The sequence below is a fragment of the Pristis pectinata genome, chromosome 8, assembly GCF_009764475.1.
Source record: "Pristis pectinata isolate sPriPec2 chromosome 8, sPriPec2.1.pri, whole genome shotgun sequence".
Lineage (NCBI taxonomy): Eukaryota > Metazoa > Chordata > Chondrichthyes > Rhinopristiformes > Pristidae > Pristis > Pristis pectinata.
In genome coordinates, this window is record NC_067412.1 from 93,715,381 (window position 1) to 93,733,364 (window position 17,984).

At 42.5% G+C, this 17,984-nt stretch overlaps 2 protein-coding genes across 2 annotated transcripts in view; both read right to left on the minus strand.

Moving 5' to 3' along the window:
- LOC127573825 (interleukin-1 receptor accessory protein-like 1) overlaps window positions 1-5,673 on the minus strand; it is a 47,212-nt gene extending 41,539 nt beyond the window's left edge. The window contains exons 1-2 of the mRNA XM_052022334.1: window positions 5,465-5,673; window positions 3,273-3,418 (exon numbers count right to left, since the gene is read on the minus strand). Coding sequence (XP_051878294.1) covers window positions 3,273-3,418; window positions 5,465-5,673 — 355 coding nt within the window. The remainder of the gene's footprint in view (window positions 1-3,272; window positions 3,419-5,464) is intronic.
- LOC127573039 (X-linked interleukin-1 receptor accessory protein-like 2) overlaps window positions 1-17,984 on the minus strand; it is an 840,978-nt gene that overhangs the window by 8,690 nt on the left and 814,304 nt on the right. The window contains exon 8 of the mRNA XM_052020817.1: window positions 3,273-3,418. The gene's annotated coding sequence lies outside the window, so the exon portion shown is untranslated. The remainder of the gene's footprint in view (window positions 1-3,272; window positions 3,419-17,984) is intronic.

The window sequence follows — 17,984 nt, forward strand, 5'->3', positions numbered from 1 at the left end:
TAACTGGAAGAACACCATCCATGGTACAGATGGCCCTTTAAACTAAGCAAGAGGTAATTCACAAGAGCTTGTACATGTTGGACCACCTCAGTATGAAATGGCACTTTGTCTTTTACCACATGGAGTAATGTTGAGTAACGCTGTAGTAAAGACACAGATATATTCAGCTTGTAGATACTGAGCAATGCCAGTCTTTAACTGTCGTGTTTAGCCCTCAATATAATTTTAAAATGTTATTTGCAAGCATCCAAATGAAATTGTATAACAAGTGAAATGTTTAATCAAACACTTAGTTGCTTTGATTCTCTAAATATGAGGGATCTGGCGGTACAAGGATACTCCTAATCCTTACTTGGCTACAATGCCTCTGTGTAAGCAAAACAGGGAATAGCATAGTTGTGACAAGGCTTTCTTAGTTTGTATTAGGAAGACTGGAATAGATAGATGTTGCTTATCTCCTCAAACCTGTTCTGCTGGTTAGTGGGATTGTGGTAGTCTATGATCTACCTCCATGTACTAGCTTTTACCCCAAATCCTTGATCAAAAGTCTAGAAATTTCAGATTTAAAATTCTCTCTTGTCCTGGCTTCAATGCCACATTCTAAAGGGAGCTCCAGATTTCTGCCACTATCTGCATGTGGAAGAGTTTTTTCACCTCATTCCTGAAAGGATTGGATGTCATTATCATTTAATAACTCCCCTCCTCTTAGACACCCCTTGTAGAGGTAAGAGTCACTCTCCATGTCGTTTCTGCTTCGTATCTTGGAAATTTCAATCATTTCACATCCCAGTGTAGGAACTGCAGCTCTGATTTTTGTAACCTCACTCAATATTGGTTTTAAAATTGACCACTGACCTAGTATCAATCACCACGTGCAGATGAGAACTTGGCAACCAAGGTCCAAATTTCTATCATCCTCTGAATGTAGATCTATACCCCAGCTATACACCTGATCTTATCATATTTATATTTCCTTCGGACTTAGAAGGAGCCATTTGGTCCATTGAGTCTATGCAGGAACTCAGAGCAATCCCACCAATCTCAACCCCCACTTATTTCTCTGCGATCTACTCTCTCACATTGTGCTCATTAATTTCCTCATATTTCTTCTTCCACCCACCAACTTGAGACAATTTACACTTACCAATTAACCTACCGACCAGTCAATCATTGAGATGTGGGAGGAAACCAGAGCACACGGAGGAAACACACACGGTCATTGGAAGAAGGTGCATACTCCATGAGGGCAGAACTGGAGGTCAGAATCGAAGCCGGGTCACTGGAGTTGTGAGTCTGTGACACCACTGCACCACCCATCTTAGACAGCCAGTCAGTCAGATAGAATGATCTCTCTCACTCTACCTTCTCAGTTCCAAATAATGCCTTGAAACTTTGATCATACTGCCCCTCTAACCTTACAAATTTTCAAGATACAAACCATTCACTCATCCCATTGAAGGCAACCTTCCCCACATCCTGAATTTTATACAATGGATTGCATTTACTTTAAGCAGCATAGTCACATTATAATCACCACTGCACGCACATTCAGGCATCATTGAGCTAGTAACGAAGTCAGGCCGCCCACTCACCAATATATCTAGTAGGGTGAGGCACATTGTTGATTCTCTAGTTATGAAGGTGCTCGTTCCATTGAACTTTCAGTTATTTTGTACACCTGACTGCTACATTCCGTGGCTTATGCACACAGAGCCAGAAATCTCATTGTGTCCTTCACAATAAAGCTCAATATTACCCAGCACCTCTCCCCCACTGTTACTTTCTGTAGCACACAGCGTTAATAGAAAATACATCAGACTCCACATTCATTGCCTCTGGATCCCGCTGACAAATCCATCTCCTAATGATCCATACTATTCATAAATCTCAAGCCCATTAGAGTTACAAGCATGCCAATTTGTCATGTTTGTGTTCCTACTGGCTACCTTCAAGCATTACAGCACGATTAAAGAGACCAAAGTGTGGAAAAATAAATGATGGATTTGGCCTACTTTTTGAAACCCTGGAGAATTAAGCACTCCAACACCTCCCCCTTCTTCTCAAAGAATACAACCCCGAGTTGGTTTTAATTTAAACAAAAATCACATCTTTGGACCTCAAACACTTTAGTTTGCACTTTGGCTTTCATTGGGAAAGTCTATTTTATGAGGCAATTGCCTTTTCATCTAGAATATGAATCATTTTTTAAATGCTGAAGGATTCTCATCAAAGTTGTTCTTATCATACTTATTAATGGATTTTATGTCCCACGTAAAATTTCAATAATAAAATTGAAGAAAAATACCATGGATTTGAACACCAATCACAAGAAATATTAATATGTTTTGTAAAAAAGGTTCAGCATTGTGTGTTGGAAAGTGAAGATGGGGATTGTCACCAACATTGCAGTCAAACCGCATATTCCATTGTTTCTTTATTTTAACAAACAAAGCATATATACTAGAATATTTATGAAACATCCATCAAGTCACTGTACTGGAATATTGTGTAGATTTGCAGCTTATTTCAAATACATTAAAATTAAAATAGACATTTTATTACCAGAGGGAATTATGAGATATGAAGTAAACAGCAGAGGGCACTCCAATCACACTCGACTTCATCTGGACAGCAGAAATAGTTCCTGTCTTTATAAATACAACAGGAACAATGTTTTCCAATTATTTATTGCTGTAACATTCTGAAACTTGACGAGGCACTTTGCGAACATCTGTCCATGTACGGGGGTGTAAGGAAAGTTGAACAAAAGCTTGGAAAAAGAGGTGGTATTTAAAGGAGGTGAGAGTGGCAGTGAAATTTAGGCAGAAAATTGCAGAGTTTAAGGGTAATAGTGAAGGAAAAATTCAGGGCAAAATTGGAAGCATGAAGCTATCTCGGAGGATGCAGGACTAGAAGATTTTGCAGGAAGGTGTCAAAGCCCTGGAGGGATTTGGAAAATACAGGTGGGAATTTTAAAGTAGTTGGACTGGGATTAACCAAAATTCCATAGATGGGTGAAATGGAGTCAATTAAGATCAAGGATTAAGATTAAGAGCTTTGATTGAATGAAAAGTGACGTAGGATGGAAAAATGGGAAAGAAGCAGGAGAACATTGGAATAGACAAGTCAAGTCAAGGAAATGAACTATAAACTAACAACATGCCAAAGGTTGCTAGTTTCTACTTCTGTCTGACTTGTAGTCAACATACAGAAACCAAAATCACAAGGGACCAAATTGTTATGTCAAAGCACACCACATTGCTGGCACGTACCTTTTCTCTGGAGAAGGATGCTGGCTTGAGTGCGTCCAATACGATTTTCTACAATGCAGGTGTAATTCCCCAGGTCGGCCTCCTTCACCCAATCAAATAACAGCGATAATTCCACCTCCTTCTCTCCAAGATGCTCGCTTAGAACCCTGTGGGGAAGACAAAAGTGACATATCCAGTTGTCTAAGACTGCTGGAGTGACAGAGACAAAAGCAGATATGCTGGATAGACTCGGCAGCTCAGACAACATCTGCGGAAAAGGGAGACAGTTTAACGTTTCGGGTCTGAGACTCTTCATCAGAAGAGAGAAACATGTTAGTTAAGGGAGCAGAGAAGAAGGAAGAGGGCTAAGGGTGAACAAAGGGAACTTCTCTGATAGGGTAAAATAATGTGGCCATTAAGGAGTAGTTAAGCTCCTTTATCTGTGTAATGTGTTGTAAATCTGGGTATATTCTAGCTTGCTGGGATATGCCCAGTTAACCCTTTCTCTTTCATAAGAACTTAAGAAATAGGAGCAGGAGCAGGAGGAGGCTATCTGGCCCATCGAGCCTGCTCCATTCAATAAGATCATGGCTGATCTGGCTGTGGACTCAGATCCACCTACCCGCCTTTTCTCCATAATCTTTAATTCCCTTACTATGCAAAAATCTTTCCAAATGTGTCTTAAATATATTTAATGAAGTAGCCTCTACTGCTTCTCTGGGCAGAGTATTCCACAGATTCACTACTCTCTGGGAAAAGCAGTTCCTCTTCATCTCCATCCTAAATCTACTCCCCGAATCTTGAGGCTAGGTCCCCTAGTTCTAGTCTCACCTACCAGTGGGAACAACTTTCCTGCCTCTATCTATCCCTTTCATAATTTTATATATTTCTATCAGATCCCCTCTCATTCTTCTGAATTCCAGCAAGAATAGTCCCAGGCAACTCAATCTCTCCTCATAGGCTAACCTCCTCATCTCTGGAATCAACCTGGTGAACCTCCTCTGCACCGCCTCCAAAGCCAGTATATGTTTTCTCAAGTAAGGAGACCAGAACTGCACGCAGTACTCCAGGTGCAGCCTTACCAGTACCCTGTACAGTTGCAGCCTAACCTCCCTGCTCTTAAGTTCAATCTTTCTGGCAATGAAGGCCAGCATTCCATTTGCCTTCTTGATCACCTGCTGCACCTGCAAACCAACCTTTTGCGATTTCCACAGATAAAGGTCTAGCAGTCCAAATGAAGGGTCTCGACCCAAAACGTTGACTATCCATTTCCCTCCACAGATGCTGCTCGACCCGTTGAGTTCCTCCAGCAGATTGTTTGTTGCTCTAGATTCCAGCGTCTACAGTCTCTTGTGTCTCCTCTTTCCACAGATGCTGCCTGAGCTACTGAGATTTTCCTAACATTTTCTGTTTTTGTTTCAGATTTCCAGCATCTGCAGTTATTTTTTGATGCTTATTCAGTGGTGAAAGAAAAGCCCACCCATCTTCTGTTTCACATCCACTTTTCTTGATTTATATTAACAAAATGGCTGTGATTTTAGGTCAGTACACAGCAGTGGTCCATCCACTGGGGCCTGTTGCGGTTGGTCGGTGTGAAGATCAGTGGTGGTCCAACTGTAACACAGCTGCTGAGTGGCAGAGAGTGAAGTAGGTAGAGCAGGTGGGTGGAAGCAACCTCTTTCACCTCTCTTTTACCCTGCAAACTACTGCATTGGATTAAAAAGCCAATGGGTCATTAGACATTATTTAGCCTTGTGGTAAGAGCAGAAAATATCACCCTCTCATCTTGGGGATACGTGGACCTTTCTTTCCCAAAACTGTGGGGAGTGCCCATGAAAAACTCAAGACTGAACATGATAGTTTTTGTTAGGTAAATTGGTAAATTGGTTTATTATTGTCACATGTACTGAGGTACAGTGAAAAACTTTGTTTTGCGTGCCATCCGTACAGGTTATTTCATCACCTCAGTGCATTGAGGTAGTACAAGGGAAAACAATAACAGAGTGTTATAGGTGAGCTGAGGCTGCTATGAGTGAAGAGACTAAGGTGAGTGGATAGATTTAAGATACAGACTAGTCATCATGTAATTGCAGACTAGTCATTTCTAAATTCCATGATTTCGATCCCATGACAATGAAGGAACTGCGATATTTTTCCAAGTCAAGATGGATTGTGACTTGGACAGCAATGCATTATGGGGGTTGATTACCCACCTGCCTTCTGGCCTTGCCCTTTGGGGGACAGAGGTTCGGGAGGTGCTGTCAAAGAAACCGATCAGTTGTGGCAGTAAAAGGTCTACATTGAGACCATGTGGGTCGGTGTGCAGGGACGGAATATTTAGCATGGTGGACGTGGTGCCATTCAAGCCTGTTTCCATCTGAACTTCTTCAATGGTGTTGGAGCTGCACACATCCAGACACATGGAGGTATTTGTCGTGCCTCTGTGTTGTAGATGGCGGAAAGGCTTCAGGAGTCAGACTTGTTGAAGGATGCCCAGCCTCCGATCTGCTCTGGAAGCCATGCTATGTATGTGCTATTCCAGTTATATTCCTGCTCAATGCCATCTCCCAAGGTGTTGATTATGGGAGACTCAGTGATGATATTTCCATTGAATGTCAAGGAGCAGTGGTTAGAGTGTCTCTTAGGAGATGGTTATTGCCTGATTCATGTGTGGCATGGACATTCCTCGCTACATATCTTGCTGCACACAGCTAAGGACTCCTTCACTATCTGAGGAGGACTTGCAAATGGAATTGAACATTCTGCAATGACCAATGAACACCCTCACTTTCGACATGATGGAAGGAATGTCATTGAGGAAGCAAGATTGTTGGGCTTAGGACACTGTCCTGAAGAACTACTGTTGTGACGTCCTCCAAGAAACAAGCGTTTTCCTTTGTATGAGTTATGACTCCAGCCATTGAAGTGTTTTCCCTTGATTTATTTGGCTTCAGTTTTACCAGGGTTCCTTGGTGCCACTCTTGGTCAAATGCCACCTTGATGATAAGTCAGTCAGTCTCACCTGACCTCTGGAGCTCAGTCGATGTTTGCTCCAGTTCTGTAATGAAGCCTGGAGATGATTAATCTTGGCTAAAAACTACTGAACCTCAGTCAGCAGGTTATTGGTGAGAGTCACATGATGATGCTGTTGATAACCACCTCACTAGTTTGCTGATGGTTAAGAATAGACTGACAGGGTGGTAATTAGTTAGATTGGATTTGTCCTGTTTTATTGTGTGGGATGCCAATCTAAGCAAGCTAAGCCAGTCCTTAGGGGAGAGGTTGAACAGTTTCAAGCTACTCAAGTACATAGTTCCCTAAAAGTTGCAGCACAGGTAGACAGGGTGATGAAGAAGGCACACTTGCCTTCATTGGTCAGGGCACTGAGCACAAGAGTTGAGACATCATGTTACAACTGTACAAGACAGTGGTGAGATTGCACTTGGAGTATTGTGTGCAGTTCTAGTTACCTAGCTATAGGAAGGATGTACTTAAGCTGGAAAAGATGCAGAAAAGGATGTTACCAGGACTGGAGGGCTTGAGTTATAAGGAGAGGCTGGATAGGCAGGACTTTTTTCCCTGGAGCATTTGAGGATAAAGGAGTGACTCTATAGAGGTTTATAAGATCATGAGGGGCATTGATAAGGTGACTGGTCAGTCTTTTTCCCAGGATAGAGGAGTCTAAAACTGGAGGGCATAGATTTAAAGTGAAAGGGGAAACATTTAAAAGTGGATGTGAGGGGCAACTTTTTCACACAGATAGTGGTTGGTGTATGTAGCGAGGAAGAGGGATGTATAATTACAACACTTAAAAGACATATGGACAGGTTCAAGGATTGGAAAGGTTTAGAGGGATTTAGACAAATGCAGGCAAATGGGACTAGTTCAGTAAATTGGGCCGAAGGGTCTGTTTCTATGTTGTGTAACTCTATGACCTAATTCACAGATTGGCTCCTGAATCTTTCAGCCTTGAAATAAAATCTGAGTTTAGAGAAATGAGAGGTCATCTCATTGAGACAAACAAAATGGAAGGCTCAACAGGGTAGATGCAGGGAGGATGTTCCCCTTGTCTAGAAATAGGAGTCACAGTCTCAAAATACACAGTAGGACTGAAATGAGAAGAAACGTCTCTCAAAAGATGGTGAATCTTTGGAATTCTCTCCCGCTGAGGGCATAGTCATTGATTGCATCCAGAACAGAAAACCTGCACATGAGAGGAACATGGAGATACGGGAATAGAACAGGACAATGGTATAGAAGTAGATCAGCCAGTGTCTTGTTGAATGACAGAACAGGCCCAGAGGGTTGAATAATCTACTCCTTCTCCTATTTCTGATGTTGTTATGACATACCTGGGCAGTTTTCAACATTGTAATGTAGATGCTTGTGGAGTGGAACAGCTTGGCTGGAGGCCCAACTCATTCTGAAGTGCAAGTCTTTGTAGGATCACACTGCCTTTGCTGTACCTGTGCTCTCAGCCAGTTCTTGATACCATGCGGAGTGAATCAAATTGGCTGAAGACTCGTGTCTGTGATGATGGGATCTTAGGAGGAAGCAGAGATGGAACATCCACTTTGCATTTCTGGCTGAAAGTGAGTGTGAAAACTTCATCCTTGCCTTTCCACTCTCATGATGGGCCTTGCTATTGGAGTCATGGAGAGATACAGTGTGGAAAAAGGCCCTTCGGCCCAATGAGTCCATACTAACCATCAAAAACATTTTTACACTAATCCTCCTCTAATCCATTCTATTGTCCCCACATTCCTATCAACTCGCCCACAAATTCTTCCTCTCATCTGCACTCCAGGTGTAATCTGCAGTGGCCAATTAACCTATCAACTGCACATCTTTGGGTTGTGGGAGGAAACTGGAGCACTGGGAGGAAACCCATGTGGTCAAAGGGAGGGTGTGCAAACTCCACACAGACAGCACTGGATGTCAGGATTGAACCCAGGTCACTGGAGCTCTGAGGCAGCAGCTCTACCAGCTGTGCCACTGTGCCAGCCCACATTGATGAAGAGGAGGATGTCCTTGGGAGTCTCCTTCTGTTAGCTGTACAGTTGTGCTTCCCCCATTCACTGTTGGATGTGGCAGGACTGCGAGATTTGACATGATCCATTGGTTGTGGGATAGTTCAGTTCAACCTTTTCACGCCACCTTTCACCTACACCTGTGGTTCCATGCTGCAGCTTAGTCAAGTTGGTATTGGTTTGTTAGGTGTTGGTTTATCATTGTCACTTGTACCGAGATACAGCGAGAGCCTTTGTTTGCATGTTATCCAGACAGATCATGCCATACATAAGTACATCAAAGGTCATAAAAAAACACAGAATGCAGAACATAGTGATGCAGCTACAGAGAAAGTGTGAGGCAGGTAAACATTAGAAAGTGCAAGGGCCATGACGAGGTAGATTGGGAGATCAAGAGTTCATTTTTAGCTTATGAGAGGTCTGTTCAAGCATCTGATAACAATGGGAAAGAAGCTGTCCTTGAGTCTGAGGTTGGCACATCATTGTTCGTTATGCCTGGTGCTGCATCCATCATGGCTTTATATACTGAACCAGGGTTGGTGCTGTAGCCTGACTATGATTGTAGAGTGAGGGAAGTGTCAACCCGTAAGGTTTTAGATTGTAGATTCCACTGCAGCTGCTGGCCCATTGATCTTTATGGATGTCTTCAACTGCCAGATGTTCTGAATCTATCCTATTCAGCATAATATTAGTGTCATACAATGCAATGGAGCTTCTCCTCAGTATGAAAATAGAAATTTGCTTCCTCAATGACTGTGCCGGAGTCAAACCTACCTAACTGTCATGGATGGATGCACCTGCAACATGAAGATTGGTGATGACAACCTTGAAGATATTTATCTCATATGTTGCTTCATTCATCACCTATCCGGTAGACCCGGTCTGGCAACTATGTCCTTTGGGAGTTGGCCAACCCTATCTGCAGAGAGGCTACCAAGACATTTCTGGTGAAGAGTTTGAAATCCCCCAGTAGGAGGACATTTAATGTTCTATTATTCTCACTGCTTCCTTCAACTGCATTGATTCGTTGGTTGAGAGGACAGTGCTGGTAATCAATTGGAGGTTCTTCACCTTTTGCTGATCCAGTGGTGTGAGACTTTAAGTGATTCAGCAACAATGCTGTGCCATTCCCTCCTGTCTGTTTCCTGCCATCTCCTCGGTTGGGACAGGACAGTTCCAGGGGTTGTTTTGGATGAGCTTGTGAGCTTGGTTGAAGGAATGAGCATGACTATATCAGACTGCTGCCTGACCTCTCTCCCAACTTAGACACGTATCTATTGATATTCATGAATAAAAGTTGATTGGGACATGTGCATCACTGCTCTGTCCGAATCTAACACTGAGGTTGGTGCCGGGACATTTGCCTGATTTACCCTTTTCCTGTTTAAGCACTTGATATGACTGATTGGCCAGACTATTACAGAATCAACCGTCACTATACATCTGGAGTTACCTAAAGGTTGAAATATGTAAGGTTGACAGCAGGATTCCTTAACAGATATCAGTGACTCATATAAATTTTAAACCAAAGTTTTGTCATAACAATAATGGCTGTTTTCAACAATTCTAGTTTACTTAATTTATTGAATTTAAATTGCTGGGCTGTCAAAGATGTACTTGAACTCATGTCTGCAGATCATTAGTCTGAGCCATCGAATTAGGACTCCAACCATTTAACAATTACACTACCATACTACATCTTAGCAGAGCACTTCCATGAAACAGCTATGGACCTCCACAAACTCTATACGTGAGTTAGAATTCGGGACCAAATCTCTGATAAAGATATAGACATAGTTGAAGTTGCTACAAACACAAGAAGAATTTGACATATGGAACTAATGAAGTACTGGGAGGCCTGACAAAAAAAGGACATCATTTGGAAGTGTCATTTTATATCTAAGAATTATGGAACCCCAGTGATTTGACAGAAGGATATGCAGTAAGTATATTTTGCACGACATGGTAAATTGAAGGAATAATTTAGCTTGCCAAGCAGAGAGGGCACTGGTGAAAGATCTCAGTAGGGAGCTGTCAAGGTGAAATAAGTCACATGTCAGGGGTTATTGACAGTGCCACACAGTGTGACTTATTAAAATTTAATTGGATGTAGAAGTTGATGGTAGGAGGAGCCTGAATGTTAATTGCTCAATGCTATTTTTAAATCATCAATTACAGCAGGATGGGACTAGACACAAGGGGTAACCAGATGGGATGATTTTCAGAACACACACAGCACAGAGAGCCATGGACAGAAAGACTGGTATTTGAATTCTGATGCTTAAATCAGACTTCACCCACAGCTCAAGGCATGACATGGAATACCGTGTTTCATGGAACACAAACATACACAACACATACGCACACATGCCTGTTACTCCTGCATGTAGGTAGGTATGCATATGATTCACACAAACATACAAAAGCACACACATACACACACACACACACACAACTCTCATACGCGTACAAACATATATACACAGGCACGCATACACACATATGGGCACGGAGACACACACGACCAGAAAGCCCCACAAACACACACACTAACGCACACACACGCACAAATACAGATTTATGCACACACATGCATGCACATGCCCCGCTCCCTCCCCCCCCCCCCCCCCCCCCCCCCCCCCCCCCACACACACACACACAACTCTCATACACATACAAACACATACACGCAGGCATGCATACACCCACACGGGCATGGAGACACACATGACCAGAACGTTACCATCCCACACCCCCCACCCCCCCCATACCCACACACACCCCTGTATTCTCCTTAGGCTATGCCGGTGACTGCTGCTCCAGAGGGTGCAGAGAAAGTTTACCACAATGTAGGATTTGGCTGCAAGATTAGGCTGTTTCCCTTGGAGAAAGGTGGATCAATAAGAGATTTGAAAGAAGTAATTGAGAATCTGATAGGTTTAACTAAAGTAGATTTAAAAAAAGCTGTTCACATTTGCTGATGGTGCACAAATGTGAGCACACAGATAGACTGTGGGTGAGAGATACAGAGGAGATGTGATGAAGAACATATTTTTCACTGTTAGCACCTAATGACTCACAGCCTACAAAGATGGTGGAAGAGGAGTGATTGGTGATTTCAAAATTGGACGGGTACTTGAGGGAAATAAACTTGCAAGACCAGAGTGACAGAGTGGGGTGGGGCTGACTGAATTGTTCCACAGACAAGATAAGATCTCTTTATTAGTCACATGTACATCGAAACACACAGTGAAATGCATCTTTTGTGTAGTGTTCTGGAGGCAGCCCACAGGTGTCACCATGCTTCTGGCACCAACATAGCATGCCCACAACTTCCTAACCCATACGTCTTTGAACGTGGGAGGAAACCGGAGCACCCGGAGGAAACCCACCGCAGACATGGGGGGAGAAGTACAAACAGAGAGTGGCCAGAATTGAACCTGGGTTGCTAGCACTGTAACAGCACCACACTAACCGCTACACTACTGTATGGACTCATTGAGCTGAGTACACCCTCATCTCTGCCGTAACGAGTCCAAAAATTACAAATGAAGATTTCAGATATGAATTTTCCTTTTGTCTGCTTGCCAATTGTGAGCAGTTTGCCAGCAATTATACCATGTAGCAGCATTAATGGAAGCAATGAAAGGGAAGTATGGAACAGACAGAAAGGAAAAGAGAATAAAAGGAAATGTGGCACTTAGAGATCATGAGCTTGCAAAGCTGAAAGCAGAATTTCTACTTTAATTGAGAATTTCATTTGGATGGAATGTCACTTGATTATTATGTAATTTTGTATGCCATAACTCTCAGTTTCTATCTGTTTGTTGAAAAAGAAAGTTCAGAGTAAAGAGTTAAAGGAAATATGTTGTTTTTCAGGAGTGCGCATCTTTGGAGTATGCCAATAATTTGCATTTATGTGGCCCCTTTAAAGTAGGAAAATGTCCCAAGTAGTTTCACTGGAGTATGATGTGACGTACTTCTAAACCAAGCTGCATTATAAGATCTTAGGACAGGTTAATTCGATTGGGTCAGAGAGATTTAGGTTTTAAGGAATGCCTTAAAGGAGAAGAGTTGGAGAGTTCAGGAAGAGATGATAGCTTAGCCTGCCGTGTCACTTGCGCCAGGCATAGAGTAAGCCAGCCAAGTGCAACTGAGAGTGACAAACAATCTGCTGGAGGAACCCATTGGGCCGAGCAGCATCTGTCAGGAGAGAGAAACTGTCGACGTTTCAGGTTGAAACCTTACATCAAGACTGAAGTGTCGACAATTTCTTCCCCCCCCCACATGGCGGGCACGGTAGTGTAGCGGTTAGCGTAACGCTATTACAGAGCCAGTGATCCAGGCTCAGTTCAGGCCGCTGCCTATAAGGAGATTGTACGTTTTCCCCGTGACTGCATGGGTTTCCTCCAGGTGCTCCGGTTTCCTCCTGCATTCTAAATACGTACGAGTTAGGAAGTTGTGGGCATGCTATGTTGGCACCGGAAGCGTGGCGACACTTGCGGGCTGCCCCCAGAACACTCTATGCAAAAGATGTATTTCACTGTGTGTTTTGATCTACAGTACATGTGTCTAATATCTTATGTCTGCTTGGCCCAATAAGTTTCTCTAGCAGATTGTTTGCTGCTCCAGATTTCAGCGTCTGCCGTCTCCGGTGTCTCAAGCTTTGTCAAGAAATGGTATCTACATCTCTCATTATGCAGAGAAAATGAATGTACCACCAAATCTAGGCTTTTTCTTCATTTGACTTTTCCAACAGAAGCTATTTTTTATTTCCTGACTGACGTACTTCTTACAGGGTAGGAGACTATTTTCAGAATCACTCTACTTGAGGTGTCATTCAAAATGATCACTCCTGTAGAAGTTGATATATTCCAACTCTCCATCACCACTGCATCCACATTGCAACCAGCCCCATCCCAACCCCACCCCCATGCTCCCATCTCTGAGATCTGCCATTCAGACCATTAGAGTCTGTAGAGATGCCACCAATAGCCCAAGGAATGACTGCTGAGCAGATAGATTGATGACAGTTTGTCTGAAGTCAGAATCTTCCCCTGTGTTCAAAAGGGTGCAATTGAAAAACAAACCAATTTCCATGTTAATCAATGGGTGATGTACAATAATTAGCTCCATGCACACAGTGCAAAATTAAGCATGACTGACAGCTTACCAGCACGGAAGATTTAGAAGTTTGCAAGTGTATGTCAGATACTTTTCTGAATAAGGTATCTGTTTAGTTTATTCCCATCACTCAGTGGGTCATGTTTATTTTATATACATGAAACTTTAATGAATACTATTTTGATTTGAAACTGGTGCAATGCAGTCAAATAAACGTTTACGTCTTTGTATATTGGAACCATCGTGAACAAATAGATCAGCACCTGCTACTTGACTCTGCACTTGATGTCTTTTTGGATGCTCAGCATGAAGAAGCAGCAAAATACTGATATAATCCACAAAAGTAGGATACTTTCTATATCTGGAATTAGTTTGGAGCTTATCCTCACTATTGGTGCATCAGTTTACTATCTTGTCCGGTTTCTATTTGTATTCATCTGGGAAAAAGTGGGAGCACAATGAACTAAAACATCTCTAAAAGGAGGACTGAGTCACAGTTTTGCCATAACAAGAGTTGTCAGCCAATTTTAGCTGAAGGACAGATTTGAATATTTGATTCCAGTAGAACATCAACCAAATCATGCACATTCCGCATCATATGTTGTGGTAGGATAGTAGTTGCTGGACTAGTAACCCAGAGGCTTGCGCTATGAAGCCATGAGTTCAAACCCCAACATGGTAAGTGGGAAATGTACATTCAGTTAATAAATTAAGTACAACTAGCATTTAAATAAATCCAGTAACAATAATGGTGACCATGAGACTATTAGATTAGCAAAATAAATAACATCAGGTTCACGAGGGAAAGAAATCTGTACCTCTTACCCTGATCTGTGATTCCAGACCCATAGTAATGTAGTTGACCCCTGTGACTTCTGAAATTACACTTAGTTCAAGGCCAGTTAAGGATGGGCAATAAACGCAGGCCTTGGCAATGACAATTATATCTGAAGGATGAATTAAAAAAAGGTGGCTATATGTATTAAAGATGTTTGCTATAAAACGTTGGAAGATTTGCCAGACACAGTCAAGAGAGAAACTAAAATGACTTGCCTTTGAACTATGTGTCTCATGTGAGGGAAGCAAATATGATCCCACCTAATCTCATCATCCAGGACCCTCAGGATGGACTGAGGTGGAGAAACGATTTCCCCTCTTAACTGAGGCAGTACAACTGCTGATATTACATTCATGACGATGTCATGTCTCACTTTTAATCTTCTCAGCAAGCCTACCAATTTATCAGCAAGTGGTCAACTGTGGCCAGCTCTGTGAGCTCTGCAGAGTTACAAGAACCTCCATTGAAATGGGTCTCACACTATAAGTAGAGAAGAGATATCCATCCTGATGATTAATTTGGCCTGGATCTGAGACCAGAGCAAAAGTAAACTGCTGTAAGAATTCAGCAGGTCAAGCTGCATCTGTGGAGGTGAAGAGATGGTCGACGTTTCGGGTCAAGGGTCCTGACACAGGGTCTCAACCCGAAATATCAACCATCCATTTGCCTCCACAGATGCTGCTTGACCTGCTGAGTTCTTCAGCAGTTTATTCTTTGCTGTAAATTCCAGCATCTGCAGTGGCTTGTTTATCCACTCTGACTCCAGATCCTCGGTATGAAGGAGAGTGCTTTAACCCAGCTGGCTAACAAGTCAATGCCTCATTAGAAACATAGAAAACCTACAGCACAATTCAGGCCCTTCGGCCCACAAAGTTGTGCTGAACATGTCCCTACCTTAGAGACCCATTGCCCTCTATTTTTCTCAGCTCCATGTACCTATCCAAAAGTATCTTAAAAGATCCTATCGTATCCGCCTCCATCACCGTTGCCGGCAGCCCATTCCAAGCACTCACCACTCTCTGAGTAAAAAAACTTATCCCTGACATCTCCCCTGTACCTACTCCCCAGCACCTTAAACCTATGTCTTCTTGTGGCCACCATTTCAGCCCTGGGGAAAAGCCTCTGGCTATCTACCCGGTCAAAGCCTCTCATCATCTTATATACCTCTATCAGATACCCCCCTCATCCTCATTACTCTCAAAGAGTTGGACTATGGAGGCAAAGCAGACAAATAAAGATGAACAATTGCATTGCAGTCAATGCAATGATATAATGAGATTAACAAGTCACTACATATGTCTGTTGTAGTGTTATGGGGGATAAATTGTCCTGCACCTGAGCTATTCAGAGATGCGCAGCTATACAGGATAATTAAGCCGGATGGAGCAAATGCCCATCAGGAAGCTTGTCTAATTGTTCTCCATGAATGGATGGAAAATCAAGCTTACTTCCTGACAACTGAACACTGCTCCAGGTTGGTTTTCCAATATGTGCCACAATTAGGTGATCTATCATTCCCAGAGTTAAGGCTGAGAAAATCTACACCCATCAATCTGTAGAGATACTGGCAGCTTCGCACAGCCATAGTAGGATGTTAAACTGTCTTGAAAAAAAAAGCATATTTTCTGAAATCTGGTTAATACCCCTTTACCACGGAACATCAAGCACAAAGGGGGCTATTTCATTGTTGTGCGTGTGTGTTGTGTTTTTATAAAAGCTATTCAAATACTCCAAATGCCCCATTCCTTCCCCATGGCATTATAGAAGTTTTTCCTTTTAATATTTATCCAATTCCTTGCTGGAAGTTACTAATTAACCAGCTTCCATGACTTTCCCAGGATTTCGGAAGTTTCACACAAAGACCACTGTTCTATGTTCACTGGCAGTGGTTCCTCTTAAGTGCAAAGAGATAAGACCACATTCTTGATTGAGTGTGGTATCACACAACACCGGTGTCACAAACAAACATCTGACAGATCTGCAAGTGTAAGAAACCTGGTGAAACAAGAATGTTTAGATCCACATGCTGGTAGCAGGGTAACACTTTTGCCTTTGAATCAGATATTTGCAGTTATCCTTACAGCACTAGGCACCCTTTATAGAAAGTGCTACAGACTACATATGGATTTGGAAGTGTAGGAGTTGTGTTATTGGACAAGTAATTCAGAGTCTCGAATAATAATCTATAGACATGAGTTCAAGTCCCACCACAGCATCTGGGCAATAAAATGAATCTGGAATTGAAAATCTGGTTTCAGTAATGGTGGCCATAAAACTAATAGATTGTTATAAATGTTGTTTTGAGAAGGAAACTCGCTCTCCCTATCCACTCTGATCCACAGCAATGTGTTTGACTCTTGACCGCCCTCCGAATGGCTCCCAGTCTCAAGGTTTGACTCAATCTCAGACTCACTCAGTTTAAGATTCAATGTTTACTGCCAAGAATTGCTTGTCTGCCAAGGGACACTGTAAAATCAATATTGAAATGACAGGAATAGGATTTGTAATAGCAAACTTTGTCTTTCAGTCTGAGCCACTTATATTGCATAGATATACATGCACAGGTCAAGCTGAAGGATAACGTACTAGGATGTGGAGTGTTTGTTTCATTCTGCGCTGGTGACAAATGAATCTCATATCTCAGATACAACAGAGGTCACAACAGAACATTTCATCTGTCTTATCTTATTTCAATACAGCTTAGCCTAAAGCTCGTGCCTGCCATGTTGACATGTCTTCATTACCCTGACTATATCCTCATTATTTTCATTTCCATATCTGTAGCTTTTCTTAATTGGTATTTGCCTCCAATGGCTGCCCTTAAATTTGATCATATGTCCCTGTTTATTTCAAAGCTACATAATGTGAAATGTGAAATATGATCTGTGTTCACCCTCATTTCTGGGTCCAGAAGTTCGACAGGTCACTTTTTGGTGCTCCTTATTTGTGCATGCCTGACATATTGTCCACATTAGATGCACATCAACTTGCGATGCTCTGTTTTGAGCATTGAGTGGGGTATGAGGCCATGTTGTCCTGAGAGTGACCATCGTTGGGCACTCCTGGGATAGCCATGTTTCCACAGAGCAACGCCACACTGTGACCCCACTCACATCCCAAACTTACCTATAATCCTTTGACATTTCCTCCTCCCCTCCAACACACCAATCTTCCCTCCAATTAGCTGAGGCCCACACACACACACACACACACACCACACACACACACACACACACACACACACAACACACACATACACACACATGCCCCACACAATGTATACACATATACACATGTGTGCACACAGACATAAACACACATGCACACACATATACATATACATGTACACACACATGTGCACACATATGCATGCACACACACACATGTCCACACATGTATACACATATGTGCACATGCATGTATGCAGACATACACACATGCGCACACACACACACACACAAACACATGTATACACAATTGCATGCACACACACCACACATATACACATGTGCACACACACACGCACACATCCCACTTCTTTGATACTCAGTTACTTTATTGACAGCCTGATTTAATTCCATTTGGGCCCATGATCCCCAGATGTCTATCCCCCAAACCTCAGAGCTGGCCTCTGTCACCAGCAGAACATGTGGGATGCCTATTCAGTAGGGCCACTGAAATTTGCACCACAGTGCTGATGCTGCATTACAACTTTGACAATCTAATCTTCTGGGTGCACTT